Source organism: Aythya marila, assembly GCF_965140915.1.
Source record: "Aythya marila genome assembly, chromosome: 5".
Classification (NCBI taxonomy): Eukaryota; Metazoa; Chordata; class Aves; order Anseriformes; family Anatidae; genus Aythya; species Aythya marila.
Window position 1 is genome coordinate 46,335,500 of NC_139046.1, and position 26,754 is coordinate 46,362,253.

The following is a 26,754-nucleotide window of genomic DNA, read 5'->3' on the forward strand; positions in this document are numbered from 1 at the left end:
AGTGCCAGCATCTAAGTGCTGAGGCACCCTCTTCACTCTTGTACAATAGTAATATCTTGCAAAACTGAAATATAAAAAGCTAACATGGTCTGCTAGGTCCACTGTGAAGATTAATATGTTACCTCTGAGCTCTTGTAGAGTTAACTCTTCTCCTTAATTCTAAGTCAAGTGGAACAATCTCAGTTGTCCTAGTGTAAAGCGTATTTATTTACAGAATATGACAAATTCAAATCAACATGGACAAATTAAACTTTAAACAGATGTTTTACAATAGGTGATTTTTGGGAATTGCATCCTAGAGACTTGTACTTACTTTTGCTTTTGATTTCCCAGCTGACTCCAAACTTCAACTACAAAACCATCAAAGTTTTCATTCTTAAAAAAAAAAAAAAAAAAAAAAAAAAGAATTGACAACAATATACAGCTCATCACTATGCTTACACTTTCATCAGAGATAATACAATAGGAGAATCTTATCAAGTAGAGATAGAGCGCTGACAGTATTAAACTAGTGGATGCTACTTAGTGTCTTTGCTAACTATTGTGCATTGTGCAAATTAATTAAAGCAAGAAGCCTTGGGCCCCTTACCAAGGTTAGTCTCTTGATAAGAGTGTGAGCCTATCTTAACTGGCAGAAACTGGTCCTGTGGATAGACAAGAGCCAAGAAGCAACTGAGTCTGCGCAGAGACAGGAGGTCAACTAGCAGTGATGAGGAAGAATCACCAACCTTCATCCCCATGACCCCTGGCAACCACCACCAGGAGACACTGCACAAGCACGGATGGGAGGAGCTTATGGAAAAGACATTCAATTTTAATACGAAGGAGGAACAGGTTATGCATATGTATAGGCACATTTTGAAACGTCATAACTCTTTACTGCATAAACCATGGCAAGTTGATGCGTCACATGTGCACAACTTTGGTGGGACTACCCCACGTGCTGCCCAGAGCTGAATAAACATACCTACTTTACAATCTTACTGATTGTGGAGTCCATTTTCCATAAGTCACTTGCTAAGCAAATCATTTGAAACCCTTTATGTGTATATTGGGGAAAAAAAGTCATGAGTTATTGAATATAAAGATATAAATATTAACCTGGCATATGCATAATTCCAAATTAATTTAGAATAATAAATATGTCCATAATTCCAGAATTTAACTTGTGAAACTTTGTTTAGCATGATCAAGGATACTGTTGGACTTGAGTACCCCTTTCTTAAGAGGCCAACTGCTACAGAAGACCTAGAATTGACATAGCAGTCACAAATTTTAAGAAAGTATTCAGTTCACCTCTACATCCATCTTCCGCTAGAGCATGTTAAAATTTCTTTACAACCTGTAACAAATGTGAAGATTCTTATTCTGATAGCAATTAGGCAGGCTCTCATCAAACAACCACTAAATTGAATGTATTTAGGGAGCAGCCTGTCTAGTCCTGCGCAGGCATAACTCTAAAGCATTAGGCTGAAGGACTGCCCAGAAAAAAAAACCCTTAGCAAACAGCATGTAGTTCTTAAAGAAAACCCTCTTTTCTTTCTTTGAAGTGTTAAGAGGCTGGGGAGACTGTTTTATCAGATTTGAACAAAACTGTACAGTAACAGACACCCAGCAAGTTATTCTTGCTATTCAAAATGACTCATTTGGTTTAGCACACTGAGTTTGAGCCTACTCCTGTAACACAAACAGCAAGCACTCATTGCACCCATGACCCTTTTTCAGCCTCTCAGTAAAATGCAATAACCAATTTAGTTCATTAATAACAAATTTATTTATTAATTTCTACTAATAAAATCAATCTGCTCACTAGATGACCTCCATGAGATGTTTATCAGGTATCCATTGCTGCCTCAATCTTGCTCAGCACATCAGCTGTCGAACAGATTTCATCAATTATGCCTTATAGCAGGCAAAAGTATGCAACTGCCAATGATAGTTTAACACGTTTATGGTGATCAGACCTCTTTAGTCTCACTTTAGACTTTTAGTCAACTGTTCTTAAGTATTGCTGTACTTCATATGTACAGGAGTTGGACACATACTAGAATATACTACTAAGAATCCTGCTGTTACTTTTTCAAATAGAATTTTATACAATACAAAATTACTAGAAATAAGAAAATACACTTTAAAGAAGGAATCGGAAAGTATACTGTTTTATAAGCATTGGTTAAAGGTCTTTTTACCTTGGCTAGCAGAACCATGTTCTTGGAAAGTTCCTCTATCTCATCTTCACTGCCAAAAACACTCTCAAAGTCTTGGTAAGTCCAGCCATCAAACAAAATTCTAGGCACTATCAAGCAAAGAAGTCCATCAGTAGTGAAAAACTAAAGATGTATTACATATACTGAAATATTTCTGCAGAAACGGAGAAGTGTAATTTTATAGCAGATACCAACAGAAGCCAGCAATCAACATACTTCATAGCTAAGATCATTGCACTTTATCAGCACTGAAATTGATAGTGCAGAACAATCTTCTTTTTTTTTTATGGTTAATTAAGCGTTAGTGAATAATTGATGAAAGTTTTAAGAAAAGGTCTATTCAATTGACAACTGAACTATCACTTAGGGCCCCAAGTAGAATCTTTAAAGAACATCATTGAGAAACAGCAACCCTTCCGTAAATTGTGCATCTCTTCTACCACAAGAACAGCGAGAGAGAAGAGTTTGCATCAAATTCTAATTTGCTCTCATGTACATAGCCCTATATTACTTCACTCTTGAGGCTCTCAATAACCTATGACAAATTTTTATTTTGGAAAAAATGAGCATTTGAGTGTCCTCTCCCCTCCTCCCCAACGCATTTAAAGCACTAAAAATGTAGTCAGGCAAGAGTCAAGAAAATTGCTGTTGGAACAGTTGACAGGCGTGCTGACATGCACCCTGGAAATGCCAACGACTCATACAAAACTGTGTCTAGGCCCTTTCTAACTAGCAAGGACCTAAGAGTATTTCTGAAAAGTCTAGAGAGGCTTCAAAGGCGTTATCATCTGGCAGCTGAAGTAATTTAGAATATCTGACAGAGCATTCAATTTTTCTAATCTGTTCCAAGTTTCATACTACCTTCTGAAGCAAGAAGAATTTCACCAGCTTCAGCACCCTACAATATTCTTGCTATAGACAAATGTGAAGAGTTCAGCATCCCATTATCACTGTAGCAGTGTAATACATTTCCCTTGAGGTTTCAGCTTCAAGAGAAGAAAAGGGTGCAGGAAAGTCTGATTGCCTCAAATTTGGATTTTTTTCTCTCCTTTTCTTTAAAGCTGGAGCAATAAGCTGGAGGACTATTCCCCAGGTAAGCATTTCACGTTATGCGTAGAGTACCTCTCCAGAAAGGGCCCAGTGGCCATGGGTTTGTCTAGAGACAAGAAGCTACAGCAAAATATTAGGGCACCAACAGGATTAACACTTTGATTAGTTAACTATTCATAGCTAACTGCTTTTACTTTACTTTTCAGACGTCTTCTGTCTTATGGCTATGCTCAGGTGAACTCTCTTCTGTATATACCTGGAACAAAGCTTCCCCTTGGTCTGCTAGGAGTCAAAGAAGATGAAAAGTAAACACAAAAACCAGGCTCACCTATTTTGATGTTTTTGGAGTTTTTTCTGACATCTTTCATCCAGCCTGTCAAACGGTATCAAGTAAGAGAACAGCTTTTAAAATATGGATGTGTTGACAATGACGACGTATTTTGAAGCACTCTTCACATAATATAGCACAGTTTCACCGTATCTGTCTTCCTGCCACAGGCTATTACTTCATAAGCAATGCAGGGGAAACAGACTTTGATATACGGAAAGTAAAGCTATTCACCTCCACCATAGCACAACTAGTATTTACTACAATCTTACAGGAGTCTCTCCCCAAACCATCCTCCTTGCTGCTTGCAATTCTGCAGCATCACAGAAAATAACTCACTGACTAGTGCAAACAACACTTCCATAGGCACCAATCATCACTTGGGAGGAATGCATTTTGTTTGGTTAGGTTTTGTTTGTTTTTTAAATTAAGATGCTACTTTCAAGACTCATGATCACTTGCTCTTGGCAGTGTTTGCATTAGAATGAATTTGTTAGTAGGCACTAAAATAATAAGAACTTTAGCTCTTTAAGAGATTCCACAGACATTATCTTTCAATCAAGTTCAAAAACAAACTACTTAGTTATTATTTAAGAGCATACTAACTAAAACATGGAACCTGCTGTGAAGGGAAGTTATCTTCAGAGTAAATTTATCTTTCACTCACAAAACAAACTCACCCAAAGTTTCTTGTCTGTAGAGGGGAGGGGGCAGACGAACAAGTAAATAACTGCACAGTGCAAACACCAAGGACTATTTCTGTCTGTGCAGATTCTTTATTTCTTCCGTTTTCGAAAGGGGCTTTGTAGATAGTCTGCTGGAAGAACTAATCTTTCTTATTGTTTGGACAGAAACTATGAGCATTGGTGGAAGCAGGTGAGAACAGAAAAGAGCTCATTCTCAAAGAAACTTTCCAAAAATTTAATGGATTAAAATACTTCACCATGAGGCAGAGCGAGAATAATCCACATACATATATTACTGAACTACACATCGGTCCACAACAAGAACAGTAATCATATTTGTAATGCATATTCAAAGAAAAGAAAAGGAAACCTTTATCAGCATCGTGGAGCCCAGTGAACTGGAACCTCTCCTTCCCTTTTCTTCTCACTTGTAACCAGACTGGTGAGATTAGTGTAAACTTGTTTCCAAATATTTTGGAAATGTCATAGCCATGGCTGTTCCACTTGCAAAAGAAAGAAAAAAAAAAAAAGTGAGAGGCTCACAAGCGAGATATACAATCCACTTTTTGACCAATAAGAACTCTAACACAAACATAATCATTTGCTAGATCCCCATTCGTTAGTTTGAGGAACCCTTATAATATGTGTTTTGTTTAAATAACAAAGATCTTTAAAAACTGACAGCTACATGTCAATCTTCAGTTTGTACAAATCCACCTGAACTAGAGAAATTTGTATGTAGATTCCAACAGACATTTGAATTTACAGGCTCTGCATTTACGTCCAACAGAAATTGAGAAAGGTAAAAGTATACGGGGTACCTATTTCTCTTTTGAGCAGTGCAAGAATGAATCAAGTAAGAAGCATTCTCTAAACAAAAGAAAGCAACATTTATTATTCAAGAGAGAATGCTTTGAATAATAGCAACTGGATAGCAAAAGAGATCAGTTTGACAGCAGTATAAAATTTTTATTGTTTATTTAGAAAGTTCAAGTTGGTAACTGAATAGTACGAGGACACTTAATACTATTGATCTAATATTACTCTACTGCAACTTCACCTGGCTTGATCATAAAGAACACATGAATACTTCTGTTTTACCGGAGACAAAACCAGAATGACCTAGATACCCTTCAAGAGGTGGGTGGGAAAACACAGGTTTGAGACCACCTGAATCCCAAGCCAGCACTTGAATAATCCTCTGACTACGTGACTGTAGACCGGAAGCTCCTACTACTACAAACATAGCGTTACAGCAGGGATGCAAGACTGCATATTAGTACTGTCTACTGCATATTTATTCAAAGCACCAATTTTGTTTTATTAACTTACAGGAGTAACATATCCCAGAACATCTCCTGAGAAGTGTCTTTCCTTCATCTTCTTGGAACAATAACTTCTGTGTTCCAGTATGATATCCTTTGCCTTTGGATCCACAACTACCAGACCCCGCTCCTGCACTGTTTTATCAGAGTGCAGCACCTGAGGCAAGAAGACAGTTTTTAGAACCGTGTGCACTAGCTACTTTCAAGAGCAGCAGACCTCAAAAAGAACAAAAAAAACGAAATGACTTTAAACTGCGGACTTTTAAAATAATGTGGAACATTTTGATTTAAAAGCAAAACTGGAAAGAGCTTGGAAATGATTTGCCAGTAAACTTACCTTGTTTGCAAGGCTAAAAAAAAATAAATCAAGAATTAATAAGATTAAACATCATTCACCACAGCTGATGACTAGTACATCCACAGCATAAAAAGCAATTCTGCAAGCAGTTTAAACATGCAATACAGTACTTTCAATGTCAGAGTGAGGGTCTAGGACAATTCCTGGCAGTTAGACACGTTTTGACATTAGCACTTTCTAAATCCTGGTCTAGGACAACAAAACATGAAAACGATGCAAAAGCAGAGAAAAAACTCCTCTTAAATATTAATAATGGCCAATCCTGCAAATCAATAAAAAGTTTGTTTCAACCCAGAAAAGTTGAAAAGGACAGTTTCAGGTAGTTTCATCAGTGAGAACAGGCTTCATTGGAAACACATGGTTGCTTTTAATACAATATGGAAAGAATGAGAATCACTTTACCATCTCTCAAAGTCTGATTAGTTTACTGCTCATGTTAAAGAAGATGAGCATTCAGCTATTTATCTTACCTTTTCTTCCATTTTTTTGGTAGCACCTTTCTTTGCATCTGTTTTTGACAAGGTACCTTCAGCTAGCCAGCAAATCACAGCAAAAGAAAGTGAAGTACAGAGAAGTCTCATGGTGTTTCTCCTGATGTCAAGTTCCTCCTGCCCTGAAAATGTAAGGGTTCAAGTCTCTGCAAACAGAAAAGAATAACAGTTAAGAGAAGAAATTCAGTCTTCTTGTCTAACAAGAGTCAAGTGTTTGTGTTATCTTCTGCCCTCTAGAATCTGGCTTACTAATGCAGTTGTTTTAATACTACCTTGGCTCTTGTGGCAAAACAGAGTATTTTAAGAGATTTTTACATGTATCACAGGAAAAGCCAGTAGGATGCTAGCAGCTTTCCTTTTAAAGAACCCATAAAGAAATACAAGGTTTCACAGCTGAGGCTGCAATAAATGTCTGCTGCCCAGAATTATTACAGCACAGCTTTGCCTATTCCATAGCATGTAAGAGATACAATTTGTTTCTGCCCTACCCAACCAACAATGCACAAGCTAAATAAGAAAAAACTGCAGTGATACACACAGAACTGGGAGGGGAAAAAAAAAAAAAAAAAAAAAAAAAAAGTGTCTGGCTGTATTTGAGCTGCCATTCATGAGTTGCATTGGCTTTCCAGCCTAGTTCCCAGAAGCAGGTAAGATGAAAAAAGAAAAAATACTTTGCATTAGGGCAAGTGGAATAGGAGGCAAAATACCAAAATTGAGAAAAGTAATCTGCTGCTAATTGTGGAAGCCCTAAGGATCTCAATGAGATTAGCTTTCATCTATAATAAACTATTGGGTCTAGACATATATCTGTCTACCTCTCATAACTCAGATCCTAATAGAGAAGAAAAAAAATAACTTTTTCACAACTGTCTGAAGTTTAGTCAAACATATCCCTTGCTCTCTTGCTCTTAAAAAAAAAAAAAAAAAAAAAGATTTATGTCTGAAGAATTAACATTTCTGCTACTCCCTCTGAAGACTTACTAGATCATTTCTTCAAGTTTTATTTACAAAACTCCTTGTTCTGTTGGCACTGAGAAGGGCTGTTCAAAATCTATACAAAACATGAGGCGAGGGCTCCCACAACAGCAGACTAAGCACTCTGAAGGAGTACTGTGGCAGAAAGATCCTGGCAGAAGAAACCTAAAAGGTTAAATCAGAGTACCCAACGGAACAGAAGCCGTATGAGGCCAATCCTGGTAATACTGAGATGCAATTAACAACCCAATAAACTACACATATTTGGACAAGACTGGTTTAGCACTGAGATTCTGAAAAGCAGAGAATTCTGCAATGGTCAAGGAGGTGATGGTCAAAAAATGGAGCACAGGAAGTTCCACACCAACAGGCGAAATAATGTCTTGGTGAGGGTGATGGAGCACTGGAAGAGGGTGAGGCAAAAGCTAAATTATTGTGCTACTTAAGTTTCATTATTAATTATAGCTAGTGCGTTATGCTTCTGCTTTGCCTTCAAGGTCACTAGTAATTCTCTTGTTTTCTGCTTCCTAGAAGATTAGTCAAAGGAGTTTGCTCTCGATAGCATCTACTCTGTTCCATCTAGCTTGGCAGGATCTATAAACTACTGCAGAGAGGAACAATTGAGAGCCTGAATAGTCAATACAAGTCTTAACAGTTTGGACAGGATATCAATTCTTCCAGAAGCTGGTATATATTGATTTAGAGATGTTTGATTTCACTTTCAGAAACAATTAGCAACAGTATCGCTTTCCTAAAGAGAAGTTAGTGTTTAACAGGTAAAACACAACAGTTTAAAAATCCATCACAGAACTCTGATTAGACATCAAAATATGCTCATTTCCTTGACAAGATCATATCCATCCACCAGTTACTACAAGCCAACATCCACACTCCTGAGTCTATACAAAGAGCTGAGCCTGTAGCGATGGTTTCTGCCAGCAAAAGTCCAACATTGACCCTTGGTAGGAACCTTATCTTAATAAATGTTCTTTAATAAAATTGGTTTAGTGAAAACTAAGTACACATCATCACTCTACTACTAGAACATGAGTAAGTTAATCTTGAAATGTTTTTTATGGAAACTATAAGCATGAACTTTGCAAGCTTTATGCAACTAGACGTTCAAGTTTACTTCAGCAAGCCTTCCCTCAACGTTTTTTTATTTTCTTCATACTAACTAAACCAAGCAGAACACCAAGAGCTTGGCATTCTTGCTTTTTATCTGTTCTATTACAACCAACACGCAAAATCAAAGATTGACTCTGCTTAGGTCCTCGTAAAAGCGACACTAAAGAAAAATTCAAAATTTAATATGATTTGTTTTAATAAATTGGTCTGAGGCCAGAGTTTCTCTAACCCAGGTGGTAACTCCTGCTTAATCAGTCTCCATGTGAAGTAACACTTTTAGGCAGGTGTTTTAAATGCAACTTTATTTTAAATAGAAAAAGCTGATATAGACTGAGGCTGCCCAAAAGATGCAGCCAAAAAAAATCTAAATAATCTTGGAGGCTGGCACAGAAACTATGTGGAAATCTGAGCAAACGTTCATATATTATTTTTAAAAGAGAAACATGGTTCTAAGTGCTGCTGTGGTAGTCTGAGGTAACACACTTTGCTTAGTAAAGCAAACCCATGACGCAAATTGTTGATGTTTTTAATTTAAACTAGAAAAAGGTAGACTCGGAGATGAAATGAGTGAAAATAAATCTGCTGCTAAGTTGTGCAAACAGCATTCCCTTTCCTCTTGGAAGCTTCTCTTCTTTAAGAGCAAGAATTGCCTCCCGTGTCTCCGGAGGTAGCCAAGCTTTCTCTTTTACCTCAGCGCCCTCCCGCCAGCCCGCCGAACCCGCGGGCTCCCTCAGAGCAAGCCCCAGCCGCGGCCTTACCCCGGGGCCAGCCCCTTCGGGGCCACTGGGCCACGCTTAGGACCACCCTCATGGCCACTGGACCACCCTCAGTGCCCGTGCCGCCACCTCCCGGCTGCGGGGCAGGCTGAGAGCCGCCATCCCACCGCCCGCCTCCTTCCTTTCCTTCCTTCCCTGTCTCCCTCCCCGGTGGAGCCGCTGCCACCACCTACCGCCCGCCGCCGCCTCGGAAATGGAGGCGGGCGGCACCGCCTCCCGGCTGAGGGGAGGCGCTGAGGGGACGGTTAGGAGCTGGGCGCCATGATGACGGCGGGGTGATGAGCGGCTGAGGTGGCGGTCTAATGTCCCTGTTGTCTCAAGCCAGGCTCTCCCTGCCTCCTTCTAGCTCATAATAAATAAGTAGCGAGTTTAGGCTACACTACACGCACTGTCCTGGGGAGTAAAAATAGCATAGACCAAACCTGAGGGGGTCTTTGCATGTAGAGGGGGTCATCAAGCAATATCGCTAACTCCTGGTGTATGGAATGTGTGTCAAGCCTCAGGTGGGCATTAACAGGCTTTAAAATAAAAGCTTGTGTTTTAAATTGAGATTTTATCATCTGTTTTGACCTACCATTTATGCTTTAACATGTAGCATGAACTTGCTGTTAGTAATTTTACTGCAGTGGAAATTTTGATGTAACCCTGTTATTTCGTGGGCTGTTTATAGGGAATAAATACCATATGGGAAGACTTGATAAAAATGGTTGTGTTAACAGCATCGTGATGTAGTGGAAAACCTAGCGTGTTTGGCACTGTGTTTCCCAGCAGAAGCCTTTCTGAGACCTACTTTCTGCGTTAGTTAGAACTTGGTGTCACTTCCCAGAAGCAGAACTGCAAGTTTTCCTGATCTATCCATCTCTTTCTTTCCTTCTTATATAATTAAGATCACCATGAACATTCTTCATCATTGAATAGAAAAATAGAAGCATTTTTCCTCTGGAAAAAAGTATTGTCAGTGAACCAGATGTATGGTCCTTCTGGCAAGAGCTGAGTATGTGTACGTTTCCCCTGTACCCTAAATTCTGAAATTCTCACAAGGGCTTCAGAAAGAAAACTGATGCTTATTAGCAGGTTTGGACCCACACCCTTGCAGACTAAAAAGCAAGAAAAAGGAATGTCTCATCCTATTTTTTTAGTCACCAAAACATCTCTCAAACCTTCAGCTTCCAACGAAGAAGTGGTGCCTTTTTAATCTTATAGGACTGCATAATATGCGTGCTTAAAAGTGTACATTTTTAAATACAAACTCTCCCAAATTTAAAGGGTGCATAACTCAGTACTTGAAGTCACTTACAATCTATTGGGTACTGGATTTTCTATTGTTTTGTAAATGTTGTTCATCTTTCACAAACTTTAAACATTTCCAGGATACACTGCTCAATAGCAGGAAAGACAGAGATAAGGCAGGAGGGGATGAAAAATTAGGTTTGTTTCCAGCTTCTCTATAATGAAATCTGTCATTTCCTGTGTTGCGTTCCTATTATACCCTCCTGCTGACTCTCTCATAGCCTAGTGAGGCAGATACAAAGATTTGCTGCAGGTAGTTGACATGGTACATGCTGCCTGTAATAGAATCACAGATCATTACTCTTAGATGTAACGATGCACCCGAAGTTTTAACACATCTACCAGGTATTGGAGAGTCCTTCCAGAGACTCATATTTTACCAAGGGAAAAAAAAAAAAAAAGTGGGTGGTGGTGGTGGTAGAGGGGGGTATCTTTCTTTTACTTCTGTGTTTTCAGTCTGTACGCTACTATTCCTTTGAAAAATAGTGCCTGAGTAAGATAGGACACCTGGGGGAGAGTAGAAGTGTGCTTCTTTCCTGGAGAGTAACTGTGCATACTCAGGAAAAAAAGGCTTGGAAATAAAAATGGTGTCTCAGCAAGAAATGAAGTCTATAGCCTCATTTGGAAGCCTGTAGCTAAAGAGAAAGACAGCTGAGAGAAATAGGTACAAGGAACAGAACAAGGCCTCAGAGATGAAAGGAAAAAGAAAACACTCCTATGAGCTAGAAGGAATTATATGTAGTTTATTGCAACTCACAAAGCTACCTAGCTGTCTGGCACTACCCTGCCACCATGCAGGTGACAAAGGGGAACTTGTCCATAGACCCTTTGCTCACCCTCATTTTATCTTGTCTACTCTCTTTGAGTTTATTTTAAGCTTAAGTATTCTATTTTATGTTTTTGCATACACATGGTATTTTGAGTGCAAAACTGTTTGGGTCATTGAGATGCTTACTGTAAAGAAAAGATCTAGAAAGATCCATATCTAATTTCTAGAAATGTACGGCTTCGTGATATCAATATTATCCTAAATTTGTGTTTCTTAATCTTGAAAGCAGCACATCTGATACTCGGGAGTGGCAGAAGACATTGCTGATAAACCTATGCTCTCCATTAATAGATAATGAATGTTAGATATCAGGTAGAGAAACATGATTGAGTATACGTACAGGAGAAACCAATTCTATTTTCTCCTTATATCTTTTTGCTTCCATTATGGTTAGAATGACCATGGGGAGGAGAAGAAAACTGATGGGGTGAGGGACAAATCTGACAGAAGTAACAAAGGAAAAGGAACAATTTCCCTTTTCTGTCTAGAAATTCATTAAGGTGGTAGGAAAAGCTGGCAACCCAGCTATATACCACAGTGCATGACTTCATATCCTAAGCACAAAGCTGTCCAAATTATTCTAGTGTGATTTTGGCAGATAGTCAGGTAGGGGTGAAGAGTAGCTGTAGGTAGCAGAAGAGCTGTGGCAGCACCAAGCACAGTATGGGCTGTAAATTATTCTGAGTGTTGGATGATTTCTGGTGTTAAAATTCCTCATAATGATGTGTAATCATACTCAAAAATGAATCATATTTTGGCTTCAGAAACTAAAGAGGAAGCCACACTGTGCACAGCAGTTAAAGCTCCAGAGCAGGAGATGAACTCGTCTGTAAGCCACCACTCAGGTCTAAATGTCAGGCAGAAAAAGAAATGCAGAAAAAGCTGTAGTTCCCACAAGCAGATAGATACTCACCAGCTGAAACCAGTCAGCTTAATGGTATTAATTTTGTGGAGGTCAGACTGATTTTTCAAGTCTTTGTACCAAAGGATATTGAAATTCTGAAAAAGATTAAAGCAGTTTATGGATGACTTGGGGAGGATATAGACATTGTGGATTTGTTGGCAAACAAATGTGCTGTAAAATATCTTGCATAATAGGAAAGCATTTCTTGATATTATTTCCACTTTAATGCTGATTTTTTGGAAATTGGCAATCTCTAAAGATCACGTCATCTTGAGATGTATGGAACTGATGAAGTCTGGGTTCTCACAAGCTGGTGTTTTGTAGATGTTGAGCTCAAACTGAAACATTTTCCAGATATATCAACTAGGTCATTTGTAAGGGGTATCTAGTGTGAACTCTGTGCTCTCTAATAACACATTGGGCTCGCATTACATTTCTTTCAGTCAGAATGCATCTAGAGACCATTACGAGCTCTCTTTCCTCTAACTGGCTGTTTATTCATGTAAAATCTTTATCTTCTCCCTACCAAAACTGTCTGAAATTGGCTACTGAGCTCTAAATTAAGAGGAAGTAGGGGCATTCACCATAATTGCATAAGAATTTGTTGACGCAAAAAAAAAAAAAACAAAAAAAACACGAGAGCAAGAATGTGTATAGTAAAGACTGAAATGTCAGTCAAAGGAGGTGGATATAAAATAGCTGGGGAATGCGTACTGCATACTGAGTCAGTTAAAAATGAAATAGTTATAACACTAAAGAGCTCCACGTAGGTTTTCTATTTGAATATTTACTCCCCTTCTGAAACAGAATTTACAACCCATAATGTGCTTGGTACTGCCACAGCTATTCCACTAGCTGTATTTAAGTTCCTTCTTAAAAGGTTGCTTAAGTGTACCTGCACATCTTACAGCTGCAGTGTTGACTGGAATGCAGCCAGACAGAACTGATATACATAGCCTTTACGTGTCACTCTGCTCTCAAGAGTAGAAATTAGTTCAACATCTTGTTTTGTTTAACTCTAATATTTGTTTGTTTGTTTGTTTTTCAGAAAAAGGAATTCCTATGTAGTGAAATCTTAAGTTTTCAGCTTTGAAGGTAAATGGAAATTATAGTTAAACATCAGTATTTGATTATAAAACTCTGAAGAAGCACAATTTTCTTCATCTAAACTTCCTTATCCAGAGCATCTGCATTGTGCACAATTGCCACTAGCTGCACTTGGTCTACTATGCCCAGGGAGGAAAGGACACATTCCTGACTACCAGATGCTATCATTTTCTCTTTCTAATAAATATCCAACTAAAAAGCACTGGTGTAAAAATGTATCCTGAAAACATGCAGAAAAGACACTTGAGAGGTGACCTGGCTGAAGTGTGCCACCACTATCTGAAAAAGAGTATCAAGTATTGCATAGCTCTTTATTTATGAGAGAAAAATATATCATTAACTTATAGGCACTGAAGCTTGATAAATTTAAGTAAGATGCGAGCTTTAAATGAGGAGCATTAACCATGGGAACAAACTACCCAGAGAAACAGTACATTTGGTACCTTTTGATGATGTCAGATCAAAACTATGCCTTTCTGGACAACGGACTGTGACTAAAATCTAGTTTTTGGCTCAATGCAGGGAAGAAAAAAAAAACCAAAAAAAACCCCAAAAAAAAACACCATGCGAAATGAAATAGTTTGAAGAATACAAGAAAACAGATTAAATAAATTACTGAGTGATCTCCAGTAGTCCTAAATCCCATGATTCTAGAGGTCATTATAACCTGCTAAGTCTACTAATAATTTGTGTTATGACTGAACCTCTCAACACACTGTGGTTTAGGGAGACTAGGCCAGTTTTGACACCCTTTGAATCTATTTTCAACTGATGAGATTAAATGCTCTGTGCAGTCCAACCTCTTTGGTGTGTTTAAGAAAGTTTAACCTTGAAATGTTTTCCATCTCAGGAGCAGATGTGGCGTGGGACTGTGTTGCTCTGCACGTTCACGTCCTTCGAGGGAGACATGTGGCCCTGGCCTCGCACACCTGCACGCCCAGGGTAGCATGAATTGCCATGTGTAATGCAGAACAACTGCACTGCTTACCCCAGGGGGTTGTGACAGGATCTGCATGTACCAGCTCTTCTAACTATGCAAGGCTTGTGATGGAGATCCCATGCACAGCTTTTGGGGCCCATTTTTCACTGGAGGACTGAGATGCGTCCTGCGTTGGCCCGCACTGGGGAAACCATGGTCTTACGTATCCTACCGTAAGGAGTCAGTACCTCCCTCTCCACACTTCAGAAATAAGATCCTAGATCCAAACTTACCTCTGAAATCCCACTTCCCTGTCAGATCTGCTGTCCCTCTCCTTCTCTCTTAGAAGTTAACACTCTCTGAGGCAAAACCCACACGCTCCTCCTTCACCCATCACTAAAATCCGCGGGGGCAGGGGGTGAGGCAGCGATTAGGCCGTTCCTGAGGAGACACCGACGCCTCAGCAGAAGGACCCTGCAGCTCCCGTTCACCCCTTACAGGCCGTGCCCCACAAACCAGCCCCCAACACCGGCAGCGGGGGGCCGAGAGGGACACACGGGGAGGGCAGGGACACACGGGGAGGGCAGGGCCGGGTCCCCGCCGCCTCCGCCCGCCAGGGGGTGCCCGAGCCTCGCCGCCCGCCGCCCGCCGGGGAGCGGGAGCCATCGCGGCGCCTGCGCGCAGCAGAGGCGGCGGCAGCGGCCTGAGGAGCCCCGCGGGGAGAAGCGGCGGTGGGGTTGCGGTGCTTTGGCGCGGCGCTGGGCGGCCGTGATCGCTCGCCACCATGCCGGCGGTGTCGAAGGGCGATGGGATGCGAGGCTTGGCCGTCTTCATCTCCGATATCCGCAACTGTGAGCGCCGGCCGGGGCGCGGTGGGGCCTGGGTTGGGCAGGGCAGGGCCGTGCCGTGCCGTGCCGCGCCGGCCGGGCGATCACCGGGTGTTTTGGGGCCGCGGTGTGGGGGGGGTTCCCTCGTCCTCCCCCTCTCGGCTCCCTTCGCTGCCCCTGGCCGCCGCGCCGGGCCGCCCGCGGCTCTGCCGCCTCACGAAATGGCGACGCGCCCCGGGGGGGCGGCGGGAGATGCGGGGGGGGGAGGAGAGCTCGGGGCGGGCAGCCGAAGGCTTTCTGCTGCGGGTTTGGGGTTAATTTACGGCTCTTCTGGTCTGGTCGGCTTGATTTTGTGTGTGTGGGGGGGTTGTCCCTTTGTTGTGGCCGAGGCCTCGGTGGAAAAGGGGTGCCGGGGGGCTCGGAGCCCGTCGGGGATCCCAAAGGGCGGCGGTGGGCGGCTGGGGCCGGGGTGGGCACTGGCGGTCGCCTCTCAGAGCCGCAGCCGGCTCTCGATGCAAAATGTCCCTGAAGGAAAGCAGGCCTCTGGAAGGCTGGCAGCGAGCAGGGCCTTCTCTGGGTGTGTTTACGCTTGGCTTCAGTCTGCTTTCAAATCCTGTTGTGATAGAAAGCAGCTCCTGGGATCCGCTCGCTTGTAATCGCTGAGGGAGCGTGGCCTGAGGGGAGCGGGGACCCTCTGCGTAGGGCTGTGGTGCAGAGGGCAGAGAGAAGCGTAGGGCTTGGTGGGGCTGGGGGCTGGCTGCCTTCCTTCCCAGCCCCGGGACCTGCATGAGAGAGCAGTTTAATATTAATCGAAGTCAGAGATCTAAGTGTGTGATGTGGCAAGAATTGCCTGGGGAAGGGCTAAGGTCGCTGTGGTTGGCGTGATGAAACGGCCATATATTTTGTCCACCTGCGCGGCTGCGGATTACCTGAGGCTATTTTAAAAGGAATGTCATCAAGGCTTCGTGTCTGACAGATAAACGTGGATTTGGAGAGATTGTAATGTAAAATTATGGCGATCTAGCTAGGCGCATATTAGGATAACCAAACTGGCTTGGAAATGTCTCCACCTTCAGAGGGCTTTGTGGTGATGACTTCGGAATTAATCTAGGAGCAATAGAAAAGACTGGAGAGAAAACTGGACTGATAAAATGAGACCCCTTAAATGTGCAGTTTCCTTCAACTAAATTCAGGTGATGTGGATTTATAGCCTGGTACGTAAAATTCAAGGTCCTGAATCTTCTCTACGGAAGGCGTTGTCTCAGCATTTTTTCATAACCGAGTTTCAGATCCTTAGGTTCCTTCAGACTTCGCTCTTAATGGCCTTCTGCGCATACAAAATGTGGTGTTTATCAGTTCAAGGTTACTGACTCACTCTTGTGCTTTGGCTGGTTGGCCCAGTTTCCTGAACATCTTCTAGTACACCACTGTTGTGTGCCAGCTGCATGTGTAACATAGTTTCACCTGGTGATAATGTAAGACATTGTTGCTGATGTGTTTTAGCTCTTTTGAATGACTTATTTCATTCATTTCACTAGAAGTACTATAATTTTATTCTTCAAGTATCTCTTACGTCTTGCAGTTGGTCAGTATTCCTCCACTCGTGTTTCCTTCTACTCAATTTCTCTGAAAACAAGAGAAACATTCAAGGTCTTAGGTACCTAACATAAGTTAATAGATACAGAATTACAAGATTTAAGGTAGTAGGAAGAACAAATTAGTGTTTTTTCCACAGGCTTGCCATTGTTTAGACAGTGCAGGAACCCGGATGAAACAACCACCTGTCTGTCCAGTTTGGACAGCAAACCACTCATGCTCTCTATGTCTGCAAGAGTGGCAAAGAAGTAACTGCTGTGTGAAACAAATAAGATGTTAATGCTTTATCTGTTTAAACATATACAGATAATTCTGTCCCTTTCCAGCTACTGGAAGCTGTAGTTACCTTTGTATCTTTCATCTTCATGATGAAGAAGGCAACTGCCTCTTCTAAATAGCTGTGAAAGAGCTGATAGTTCCCACTGGTAGGTGATCTAGGCAGCTTACAAATAGCTGTTCAATAACACCTGCGTCTCTTCCATCAAGGGAGCTCCTAGTGTTGCCAGTTAACCATGGGCTGAGTAAGATTCCCAAATACACTGAAGAGCACTCTCTAGGGACTTTGCATTTTGCAAACACTGGTATTAGCTTGAGTTCCATCTTTCCCTTTTCAGTGTGGGGAGCTAGGTATTTGTCAAGAACAGAAAGTAACAGCTGCTTAGCTGACAGGATCTTTGGACATGGAGATCTAAGAAAATGTGCCTGTTCTGGGATGGGAGGGAAACAAGACACCAAGTGCAGCTTTTAGGCTCTGTTCTAGCCTGAAAATCAAACAAAATATCTGATCCGTGTACTGATGTGCCAAATACCTGCTGCTATTCTAAATTGGTCTTATTTTTGTCTTTGACTCATTCATCTCCTTTTAATAGGTGCCATCTCTTTGCCATAGGTGCCTGAATTTTTTAATTTGCCTACAATCTTTCCAGATTATAAATCGGACTTTTTTTTTCTGAAATACTTTGTGCAGATAAGGAATTTGCATCATAGATGTTGCTGAATAATGAAAATGTAGATATGTGCTAACTGCTTAGGTGGATGTACAGCATGTTTCCATGGTAACAGCATAACACTTCAAGAGGGACTTCAGTAAATTTAGACCTTCTATCTTTATAAATATTTAATCTTACATCAAGGTTTATTTCTTGGTCATCTGTACCTACAGCATCTGCAGCGCTGAACAATGTATTCTCAAACAAATTTATTAAATTACTGATCTGGGAGTCACGCTCATCTTCCATGTCTATTTTTACAAGTCTATTACAGAACTTCAAAAAATATATTTGACAGCAACTTTCAGTTCTTACAACTCTAGCTGGTTGTGAGTTAACACTGCTGGTCTGTATTTAGTAATTAAAGGTTGGTTGTTACTTTGTTGGTTAAGCATGTTTTTAGACACCTGGGTTATCTGTTAAACTTCTTGATCTGTGTGTGAAATGCTTCTATGCCATGACTTTGAACACAAGACTGACTTTCTACCTGATTTTTAAAAGTCTGCTTAAGATATTCTGTTTTCTCAAGTCTACAAAGCTTTTTTTTTTTTTTTTAAGAATACTACTTACAGCAAAAATTACAAAACCTTTTTAAGAAATGGAAGAGCTTCTTAATATTTTGACTTTGCCCTAGCGTATGTGATACACTAATACTCACTGACATTTTCAAAATGAAATGTTCTTTCTTCACATATCTTCACAAATATCAAGTGCATTTTTAAAACCCGACTGTAAGAAAACAAGTTATTCTGCAGTTTCTGGTATCAGAGTCTTATTTCAGGACAACTTCTTGTTGTAGGCCATGTATTTTGCATATATTTGTATTTTTGCTTGGTGGAGAGAAAAGACTTCTTAAGAAAAGTGAAAATAACATGACAGCTTGCTGGTAGAGATATGGGCTTGTCTAGAAGCTTGCCCAGGCAGATGGCTTTGTAACATATATAGAATAGTACAGCAAATAGTTTTTTAGCTCTTGTCTTTTGTAGACCCCAGAGAAGAGACAAGAAAACTAAAAGTTGAAAGCTGAACTGAAGCACGTAGTTGAGATAGCACAGGTAATTAACTCCTATATAACGTGGCCTACTGAGAAAATAGCAAGACAGGACTGTAGTGCAAAATAGATGGTGGTGATAGTGGAGCTGTAAAGCTGTGACCAGGGGTTTGATGGAGTGCCATCCAGATCTCAGCTCTGGAAGAGCACTTGTCACTGCTTGGATGAAGTGCCTCGAGCTGAAACCCAACAAAACCTGCATGCGTTACGCACACAAGCATATGGAGTCCTCTAAGAAATGCTTGTTTTTAACTCAAGTGTGCTAAATCTTTTTTGCAACTTCCCAGTACATGCACACAAAGAGTGATCTCGTTAAGGCAAGATGGTGCTTTATAAACTCTTCAGCTGTCTTTGCTGATTAAACAGCAAGATGCATCATCACAGGTCAGTTTTCTTTTTTTTTGTGAGAATGGCTTTATGCTTACCTGGTGATAAAGTTCCAAGTCATCTGTCACTCAGGCAGTTCTGTTGCAACAGCAGCCTTATCTGCCATTCACCAGGAAAACTAGGAGAGCTTGCGGTGGTGTAGGACTACTTTCTGTTATAGTATTAAAGATACTACTGGTAATCCAATCCTCCACTGTAAAATTATGAAGTCATCTACTCTTGCGCTGATGAAATGGGCCTACACAGAGGCAAAAGGTGCTTTTGCCCCAGGTTTGTAGGACAAGGCAGTTCTTGTTTTCCCTCCCTACTTTCAATAACTGTCTTACATTTTCAGTGGTACTGTAGAAGTTGGACAGAGTGAAGGAGGATTCCTTTAGTTTAGTTCTCAAAATATTTCCATATCTCTTCTTCTGTACCAAGATACCGCTCCTTTCTCCCTGGGCTATATTTTTTCCTTAAGTAAAGCCTAACAGATGTATTAAATAAGTATCTCTTACAGAATTTAACACATTAATTCCAATTTGTACTAGGCAGGGAAATTGTTCAGACCTCTTGCAGTCTGTTTTCAGTAGGTTTGCTTCACTGAATTGGGATGGGTACATTAGGTAAAGAACATCAGGTTACAGATAGGCACATGGGGGGGTTAAAAAAGGCTGGTTTGTGCAATTGGTCATATGCTGATTACCCTTTTGACTGGACAGTGTATAATGAAGTGCCCTACCCATGTGTGTGAGAGGGGCACACGTGAGCTTAAAGATCAGAGTTTGTTCTTGAGAGCAGCTACACAGTGAAAGAAACTTCACATAGGGTGAGTTGGGCACATAGGGCTTGTTTTGGTGCTGTATCAGTAACGTGGCTTTCAGAGCGTGGACTAAAGCCCCTACGTGCTCCTCTGAAGTGTAGGTTCTTAACTGCAGGGGGTATAATTCTAAAGTAGGACTTGTTTTACTTCTGTAGACAGTCAAGGACTTTGCTGTGTATGTGCAGACTACTTATCTCTCAGAAGAAATTTGAAGGCAAGTGTTATCAATTTGCTGTCTGTCCTGTTTGTCCTGGGAGGCTGTGGCCACTCCTCCAATACAGACGCTTCCCTGTCGCTGTCTGGCCAAAGAAGACCCTAGGAGAGGGTGCTATGTAGAGCTATGAGAAGCACCAGGTCTTGCATCACTTGCGACTATTTGCAGGAGAGTGATCTAAGGAAAAGCACAATTAGCATGAGATTAATCTGAGGGGGTGGGGGTGTAAAACAAAACTGGAGTTCTGCATGTGGCTTCTCTGTCTTTGCTTTCTTCTGCTTCTTGCACTGAACTCTTCTTTTTGATTTTTATTTTTTTTTTTACACTGTTGAATTTGTGTACGTTTGGCTGAGAAAAGTAGGTGAAAATGATAATCAGTAGATGAGAGGTAGTAAAGAGCTAGGATCTTTCATGCTAACATCCAACCACTCTGTCAGAGTCAATGGAATGGTATAACGACTGCTGCATTGGAGATGCTTTGGATAAAGGCAGCCCATGAGGGCTGGTAAGAGGAAGTTGAGCACTGCTGCAGAGAACATGGTGTTAGCTGCATCAGTTAATGAGCTCGCGTAGGATATAGTCCAGGTTAGATGTGACAGTGAAACGACGAGAATTTGGGTGAGCCTCAAACTGCTCTGTTGTTTGAACATGAACTGAGATGAAGAAGAGTCCACAGTGCCTTGAATTATCTCAGTGCAAATGCTGCCTTACCCTGGTGAAGGGAGTGTAACAGCACGATCTGAAAATGTCACTCAAGGAAATGGCCACTAAAATGCTGATCAGTCAAGGAAGGAGGAAGAGCTGCTTTCTGTGCCAGACTAATGTTGTGCTTCTGCTTTTGTATATCATCTTAGCCTGAAGCTTCTTTTCATAAGAGTCAAGGTCTTTCTGTCAACTGAATTGCCAGATGGATGCTTCAGTCTTCATAAAGTCACTAAGATATGAGCTTCCAGTAAGCTTTCACTTCATTTGGAGTAAAACCTGGTCTTAGTGCATGACCCTATTACATTGTTTTTCTTAACATGTGATGCCTGGTTATAGAAAACATCCATGGCAACGTTTAAAATGATTAAATTACATCAGTTAAGAGTATCTAAATTGATGGGTTTTGGAAGCTGCTGTGTTCTCTCTTGCATTTATTTCCCTTTCCTGAGGAGGACAAGGAATTAATAGATTACTGGATTACAGTAAAGCCTGTGACTCCCTGCTGTTTCACGAGAAGCGTTGTTATAGTGACCAGCCTCCAGCGACATACTGGAGGAAGAAGTCAGTTCTGTGAATCTCAGTTCACTCGTTATGCAATGTCTTGGAAATGTGAGGTCTGTAGGGGTCTTGAGTGTGATCACTAGGTCACTGATCTCTTCCGCTGCAGCAACGGATACCTAATTGCATCAGGATGTCCCAAGGCACAGCAGCCCTCAGCTGTCATTGTGCCATTCCAAATTGTTGTTTTTGTGGGGGCTGGAGGCAAGGAAGAGAGAAGGGACAGACACTTTTTTGTTTCCCTCTGATCAAATGTCTTGTGAAAGAACAGCATGTACTTACATTTTTATTCATATCAGGATGTTAACAACCATTAAGCAAAAAGCTTGTTATTCTGCAGCCTTGTACTGTTTGACTTTTTTGAACAAAACTGGAGCCACGCTAACATTTTGCAAAGGTATGGTATCTTATATTAGTTGCTTTGAATTAGTTTCACAGTGAGTTTGTAAAGGATAGCACCAGTGTCCTCCAGACATATTCGAGCGGACCTGTAATTAACTCCTTCTGATAGTTTACCCAAATGAAAGGATTCCTGCAGGCATACAGCAAGCAGACCACTCTGCTGCACTGCCCTGTGACGTGCTGCCTTTCAGCACTCTCACCTGCGGTGTTAAATAACCAGCTGTCTTGGAGATTAGGGGGAGGAGGTGGAGGATGGATTTGATGTTTTGCTTCATGAAATGCAGTAAATGATCTGCATGGGAGATGTCTAATCTATACGGTAGAGCTATAACATGACTGTTCTGCTGGCAGGTAAAAATAATAGTTTAGTATACTGATACGCAAGACTGTAGAAGTTTCATCACAAAGGCAAGAGTAAGTGCCCTCATTAGTTTTACATTAATATTTTCCTGTATTTGCATGATTTTTATTGCAGAGGTGCTAGTGGTTTTGATTTGGGCTCTCTCTTTCACCCGCTTTCTGTCTCCATCCTCTGACAGAGCAGGGTTTAAGAACACGATGTAGTCCTAGCATCATGCTTGTAAGCTTTTTTTAGCAATAGGAAAGGCAAGTGCATAATCTGATTGCTTTAAGCTGCCTAAAGTGTGTTCAGATGGTGAATGTGGTGAACTTGCTCTCTGCCTGGTCATGTATTCTGCTCTCTTCTGCTGGCATTATCTCTTGTGGTAAAGCTGATAAGACTTACTACTGGGACACTAAATAAACAGCTTGCTTTTGGCAGTATTGGCTCCCTGAGTCTCCTGACCTGCAGCAGTACAAGATGGTAGCAGGAATGTGTGTCCAGGGGGAGAGCAGTGCCAAGGAATGGTCTGGAGTTGCTGTCTTTTAAGAGTAGCCTTGAACCAAACTGATTACGAAACTCCATCAACGTATTGTGCTGAAGGGAGGCTTATCGCAGTTTGACTGTGGAATCTCTCCCACCTCACTTGCCAGTCAGCTTAGATGTTCCTAATGTAGAGGCTAAGGAAAACCTAACAGATGTTTAACATCTTTGTTGGTGATATGGACAGTGGGATCGAGCACACCTTCAGCACGTTTGTGATGACACCAAGCTGTGTGGTGCGGTTGGCATGCCGGAGGGAAGGGATACCATCCAGAGGGAGCTGGGCAGGCACCTCTCAGGATGGGGCTGTGTAACCTCATGAGGTTCAACAAAGCCCAGTGCAAGGTCCTGCGCCTGTGCTGGGGCAATCCCAAGCACAAATCCAGGCTGGGTGGGGAATGGATCGAGAGCAGCTCTGAGGAGAAGGAGAGAAGGTCCTGGGAGGGGGGGGGGTGTTGACAAGAAGCTCAACACGAGCCGGCAACATGCACTTGCAGCCCAGAAAGCCAACCCTGTCCTGGGCTGCACCAAAAGCAGTAGGGCCAGCAAGGAGAGGGAGGGGATTCTGCCCCTCTGCTCCACTCTCATGAGACTCCACCTGGAGCCCTGTGTTCAGCTCTGGGGACCCCAGCACAAGGAGGACGTGGAATTATTAGAACAAGTCCAGAGGAAGGACACGAAGATGATCACGGGGCTGGAGCACCTCTCCTGTGAGGACAGGTTGAGGGAGCTGAGTCACTCTGACTCTTTGTCAGGGAGTGTAGTGATAGGACAAGGAGGAATGCTTTTAAACTAAAGAAGAGGATAAATTTAGATTAGATATTTGGAATAAATTCTTTACTCTGAGGGTGGTGAGGCACTGGCACAGGCTGCCCAGAGAAGCTGTGGCTGCCCCATCCCTGGAAGTGCTCAAGGCCAGTTTGGATGGGACTTTGGGCAACCTGGGCTGGTGGGAGGTGTCCCTGCTCATGACAGGGGGTTGGAACTGGGTGGTCTTTTAAGGTCCTTCCAACCCAAACCATTCCATGATTCTAAGTTCTTATGTTTGGAAAACAGTGACAGATTTGTAACTGTCTTAAGCATCTAACAGTTCTGAAAGAACTTGAAAATGGAGGATGTGTTCTGAGTAAGAACTTTTATATTGTTCCCAAATAGATGTTCCTGGCCTCTAGAGTTTGGAGGGGAAAAAGCTGCTGCTCTTAGCCTTGATGGTATTTGTGGTGCTGCTTTCCTAAACAGAAAACTCAACTTGTCATGTCTTCAAAGCCTGTTCAATAATTGAATATGAACAGAGCAACGTGTTCTGTTGGACAAATGGCAGTGCCACAAATAGAAACCAATGCTACTTACCTTCAAGAAGCATGACAGAATGCTGGCGAGCTCTTTGTCATGCTAATCGAGCCTCCTACCCAGCGTGCTTTATAGCTCTTCACACTAATAATGGCACGGCTATAATCACAGGATCATCAGATGGCCATAGGGCAATTAAGGCTAAGAAGCAACACCATGTAACAGTTCTGACCTGTGCATAAAATCAAAATAAACCAATTAGAGGGTGGGCTTAATTATGCTGGCTGCTCGCCGTGAACAAATAAGAACCAGGTGAGTACTGGAAATATCTAAACTTCTGTACAGCAAATCTTTTGCTGTACACGTTGTCAGCGTACCAGCCTTTTAATAAAATCTTGCCTGCAGAAATTCACTCCCCTCAGTGTTTGGGTAGAACAAGTGCTTCTCTGCTCCTTAGGGAAAGAAATGCGTGCATTTGGTCAGAAATATGCTAAATGGTCTGTTTGTCTAAAAGCTAAGAACTGGTTACTGTTCTGTCTGATCACCGTGGATGCACTTGGGGCATCAGTCTTGGCTTAGGCTGTTTATCCTGAGAGCAGCAGCAGCAACAAGTTAATCCTGCTGGAGCAGGTCACTGTTTAAATGAGCCACAAGTAGCCCACTAATTCCACCCTTGAAGTACTTGCTTAGTCTTTCAGTCCTCCTGCCAAGTTAGTATTAGATTATGTCTAAACTGTTCTCTTCAAGTGAGCAGACTCGACAATCCCTTTGGTCTAACTTTTCTGTTTTCTCATTCTTCTGTGGATTTTAATGCAGAATTCCCAGCCTAGGTGCGGTGCTGTTGTTCATGCAATACTTCCTGAAGCTCTGCCCGAAGCCTGGATTACCAGGAGGTTAAGGATAGCAACTGGTTCCCTGAAGAGCTGGATGACTTTTGATGTTCACTAGTATATCTTTGTTAAACAAGATGATAATTAAAGATAAGAGTACAGCGCAGGCTAAATTTACCTTGCCTAATGAAGGCAGCAGGCAGCACAGTGGAGCCTGAAGCATGGCGGTCTGCCAGCTATGAAGTAATCGCTTGCTGAGCGCCAGGGCCCACGTTGTGGCTGGGTACCCGTTTGCTCAGGTACTCATCTCGGAGAAGGCTAACAGCAGTTGTACGCCTGTGGCTGCCTTCTTCAGAGTAGTGGGCTAAAACGTACCAGTTTGAAGTCACCTCTTTTAATAACTTGCTATGGGTATCTAATTATCATCTTGTTAGACTTGAAAAAGCCTGGATAAATGAAAGTGAGAAGGATATGGCCTGAATTCATGCGGAACGTGATCGTGTGCTCCAACTTAACTGCTGCCGTACCCATCAGTTTATCCACATGATGTTACCTTTGAGAAGTCCCTGTAAGTTGAGTAGCTTGCAGCTCAGGTAATTTCTTGAAATGGGAAGCTGCTTAACAGACTGGAAATGAGACAGGTGGAGCAATTGCCCTTGCAAGCTTTGAAAGGCAAGCTTCTAGTTCTGCAGCACAGAACTTCTTCAGCTGTTGTCAGCAGTGGTTTTATCTTCATTTTTGACCATCCTTAAGGAAGCTGAAGTATTTCTAGGCATGGCAAAAGTAAATAATGCAGAAATTCTTCACTGTTACTGTGCCTGAGTAACGTGAGGAAAACTTGTTGGTTAAACATGTTTTGTTTAATGGAGAGGGAAGATCTAGCTTCCTTCTTAGGGGAAAGGAAGATCTAGCCAAAATTGATGCTAGTTTTTTGTTGTTGTTGTTTTCTTTTTTATTATTTTCTTTATATGTGTAACAAACTGAAGCTGTATAACAAACTGAAGCTACCTGCCACTATGAGGTTTTATTTTGCTTTGTCATCCTCTTATATGAACAGTAAGTTAAGCTTGAATAAGCTTACTGTGCAACGTAACTGCTGGAGGCTTCAGGAAGTGCTGTGCTTGTGAGTTGTTGTGTTGTCTTGTTTTTTTTTTTTTTTTGTTAAGGTATTTCAGCTTAATTTTAACTTAAATGTTGACATTGAGAGGATATTTTGCTTGACTTTGGAATGGCTGATAATGAAATCCATTCATTAGCTTAAAAGTTATTTACACCATTTTAGTTGCACTATTAAGTGTAAAGTGAACTTCGGGAGATTAAAAAAAAAAAATTTTTTTCTTTTACTCTTGTTCTTCAGCTAACAGCAGCTTTGTTGATCTTAATAATCCCAAAGGTGACTTTCTGAGTAGCTGTAAAAGTAGCAGCTTTAACTGAAGCAGTTAGTGAGCCTGCTTGCTGAAATCCGCAACAGCTCGCTCTAGACAAGCTTCCAACAGCCTGCTAAATGAAACTTGGAAGAGATGAAGTAATTTCTTTACTTCCAGATGCTTTATGGGTGAAATCAATGTGGTAAGGAGGCACCTTAGGACTTAATCATCCACGCTGGGGCTCCAGTATGGGGAGTTAAGTTTTTATCACCAGCTGGTTGCTATGGTATTGGTGTTTTGTCAAGGTCTAGATGAGATTACATAGCGCGTTCAAAATAGAACGGCCTGAAAGAATTACTAAAAACAGGCTGTTTTTCTGTTCACGTGCTATGCAAGTTCTTGGTTTCCAATGAAACCAAAACTAAAGACCTGAGGTTGTTGTTCGGTGTGGGTCTTCCTGACAGCTCACCGTTGCAGCTG

At 41.6% G+C, this 26,754-nt stretch overlaps 2 protein-coding genes across 4 annotated transcripts in view; one reads left to right on the top strand and one right to left on the bottom strand.

Annotated features, from left to right (window-relative positions):
- CHID1 (chitinase domain containing 1) overlaps positions 1-6,706 on the bottom strand; it is a 97,998-nt gene extending 91,292 nt beyond the window's left edge. The window contains exons 1-6 of the mRNA XM_082762232.1: positions 6,425-6,706; positions 5,604-5,753; positions 4,642-4,774; positions 3,586-3,630; positions 2,190-2,296; positions 314-375 (exon numbers count right to left, since the gene is read on the bottom strand). Coding sequence (XP_082618358.1) covers positions 314-375; positions 2,190-2,296; positions 3,586-3,630; positions 4,642-4,774; positions 5,604-5,753; positions 6,425-6,535 — 608 coding nt within the window. The 5' untranslated portion in view covers positions 6,536-6,706. The remainder of the gene's footprint in view (positions 1-313; positions 376-2,189; positions 2,297-3,585; positions 3,631-4,641; positions 4,775-5,603; positions 5,754-6,424) is intronic.
- An 8,352-nt stretch (positions 6,707-15,058) lies between these two features.
- AP2A2 (adaptor related protein complex 2 subunit alpha 2) overlaps positions 15,059-26,754 on the top strand; it is a 46,157-nt gene continuing 34,461 nt past the window's right edge. For 2 of the 3 annotated variants that reach the window (XM_082761857.1, XM_082761858.1), the window contains exon 1: positions 15,060-15,224. In XM_082761857.1, coding sequence (XP_082617983.1) covers positions 15,158-15,224 — 67 coding nt within the window. In that variant the 5' untranslated portion in view covers positions 15,060-15,157. Of the gene's footprint in view, positions 15,225-26,754 lie in introns of all 3 variants that reach the window. The other variant, XM_082761859.1, reaches the window with a different exon arrangement.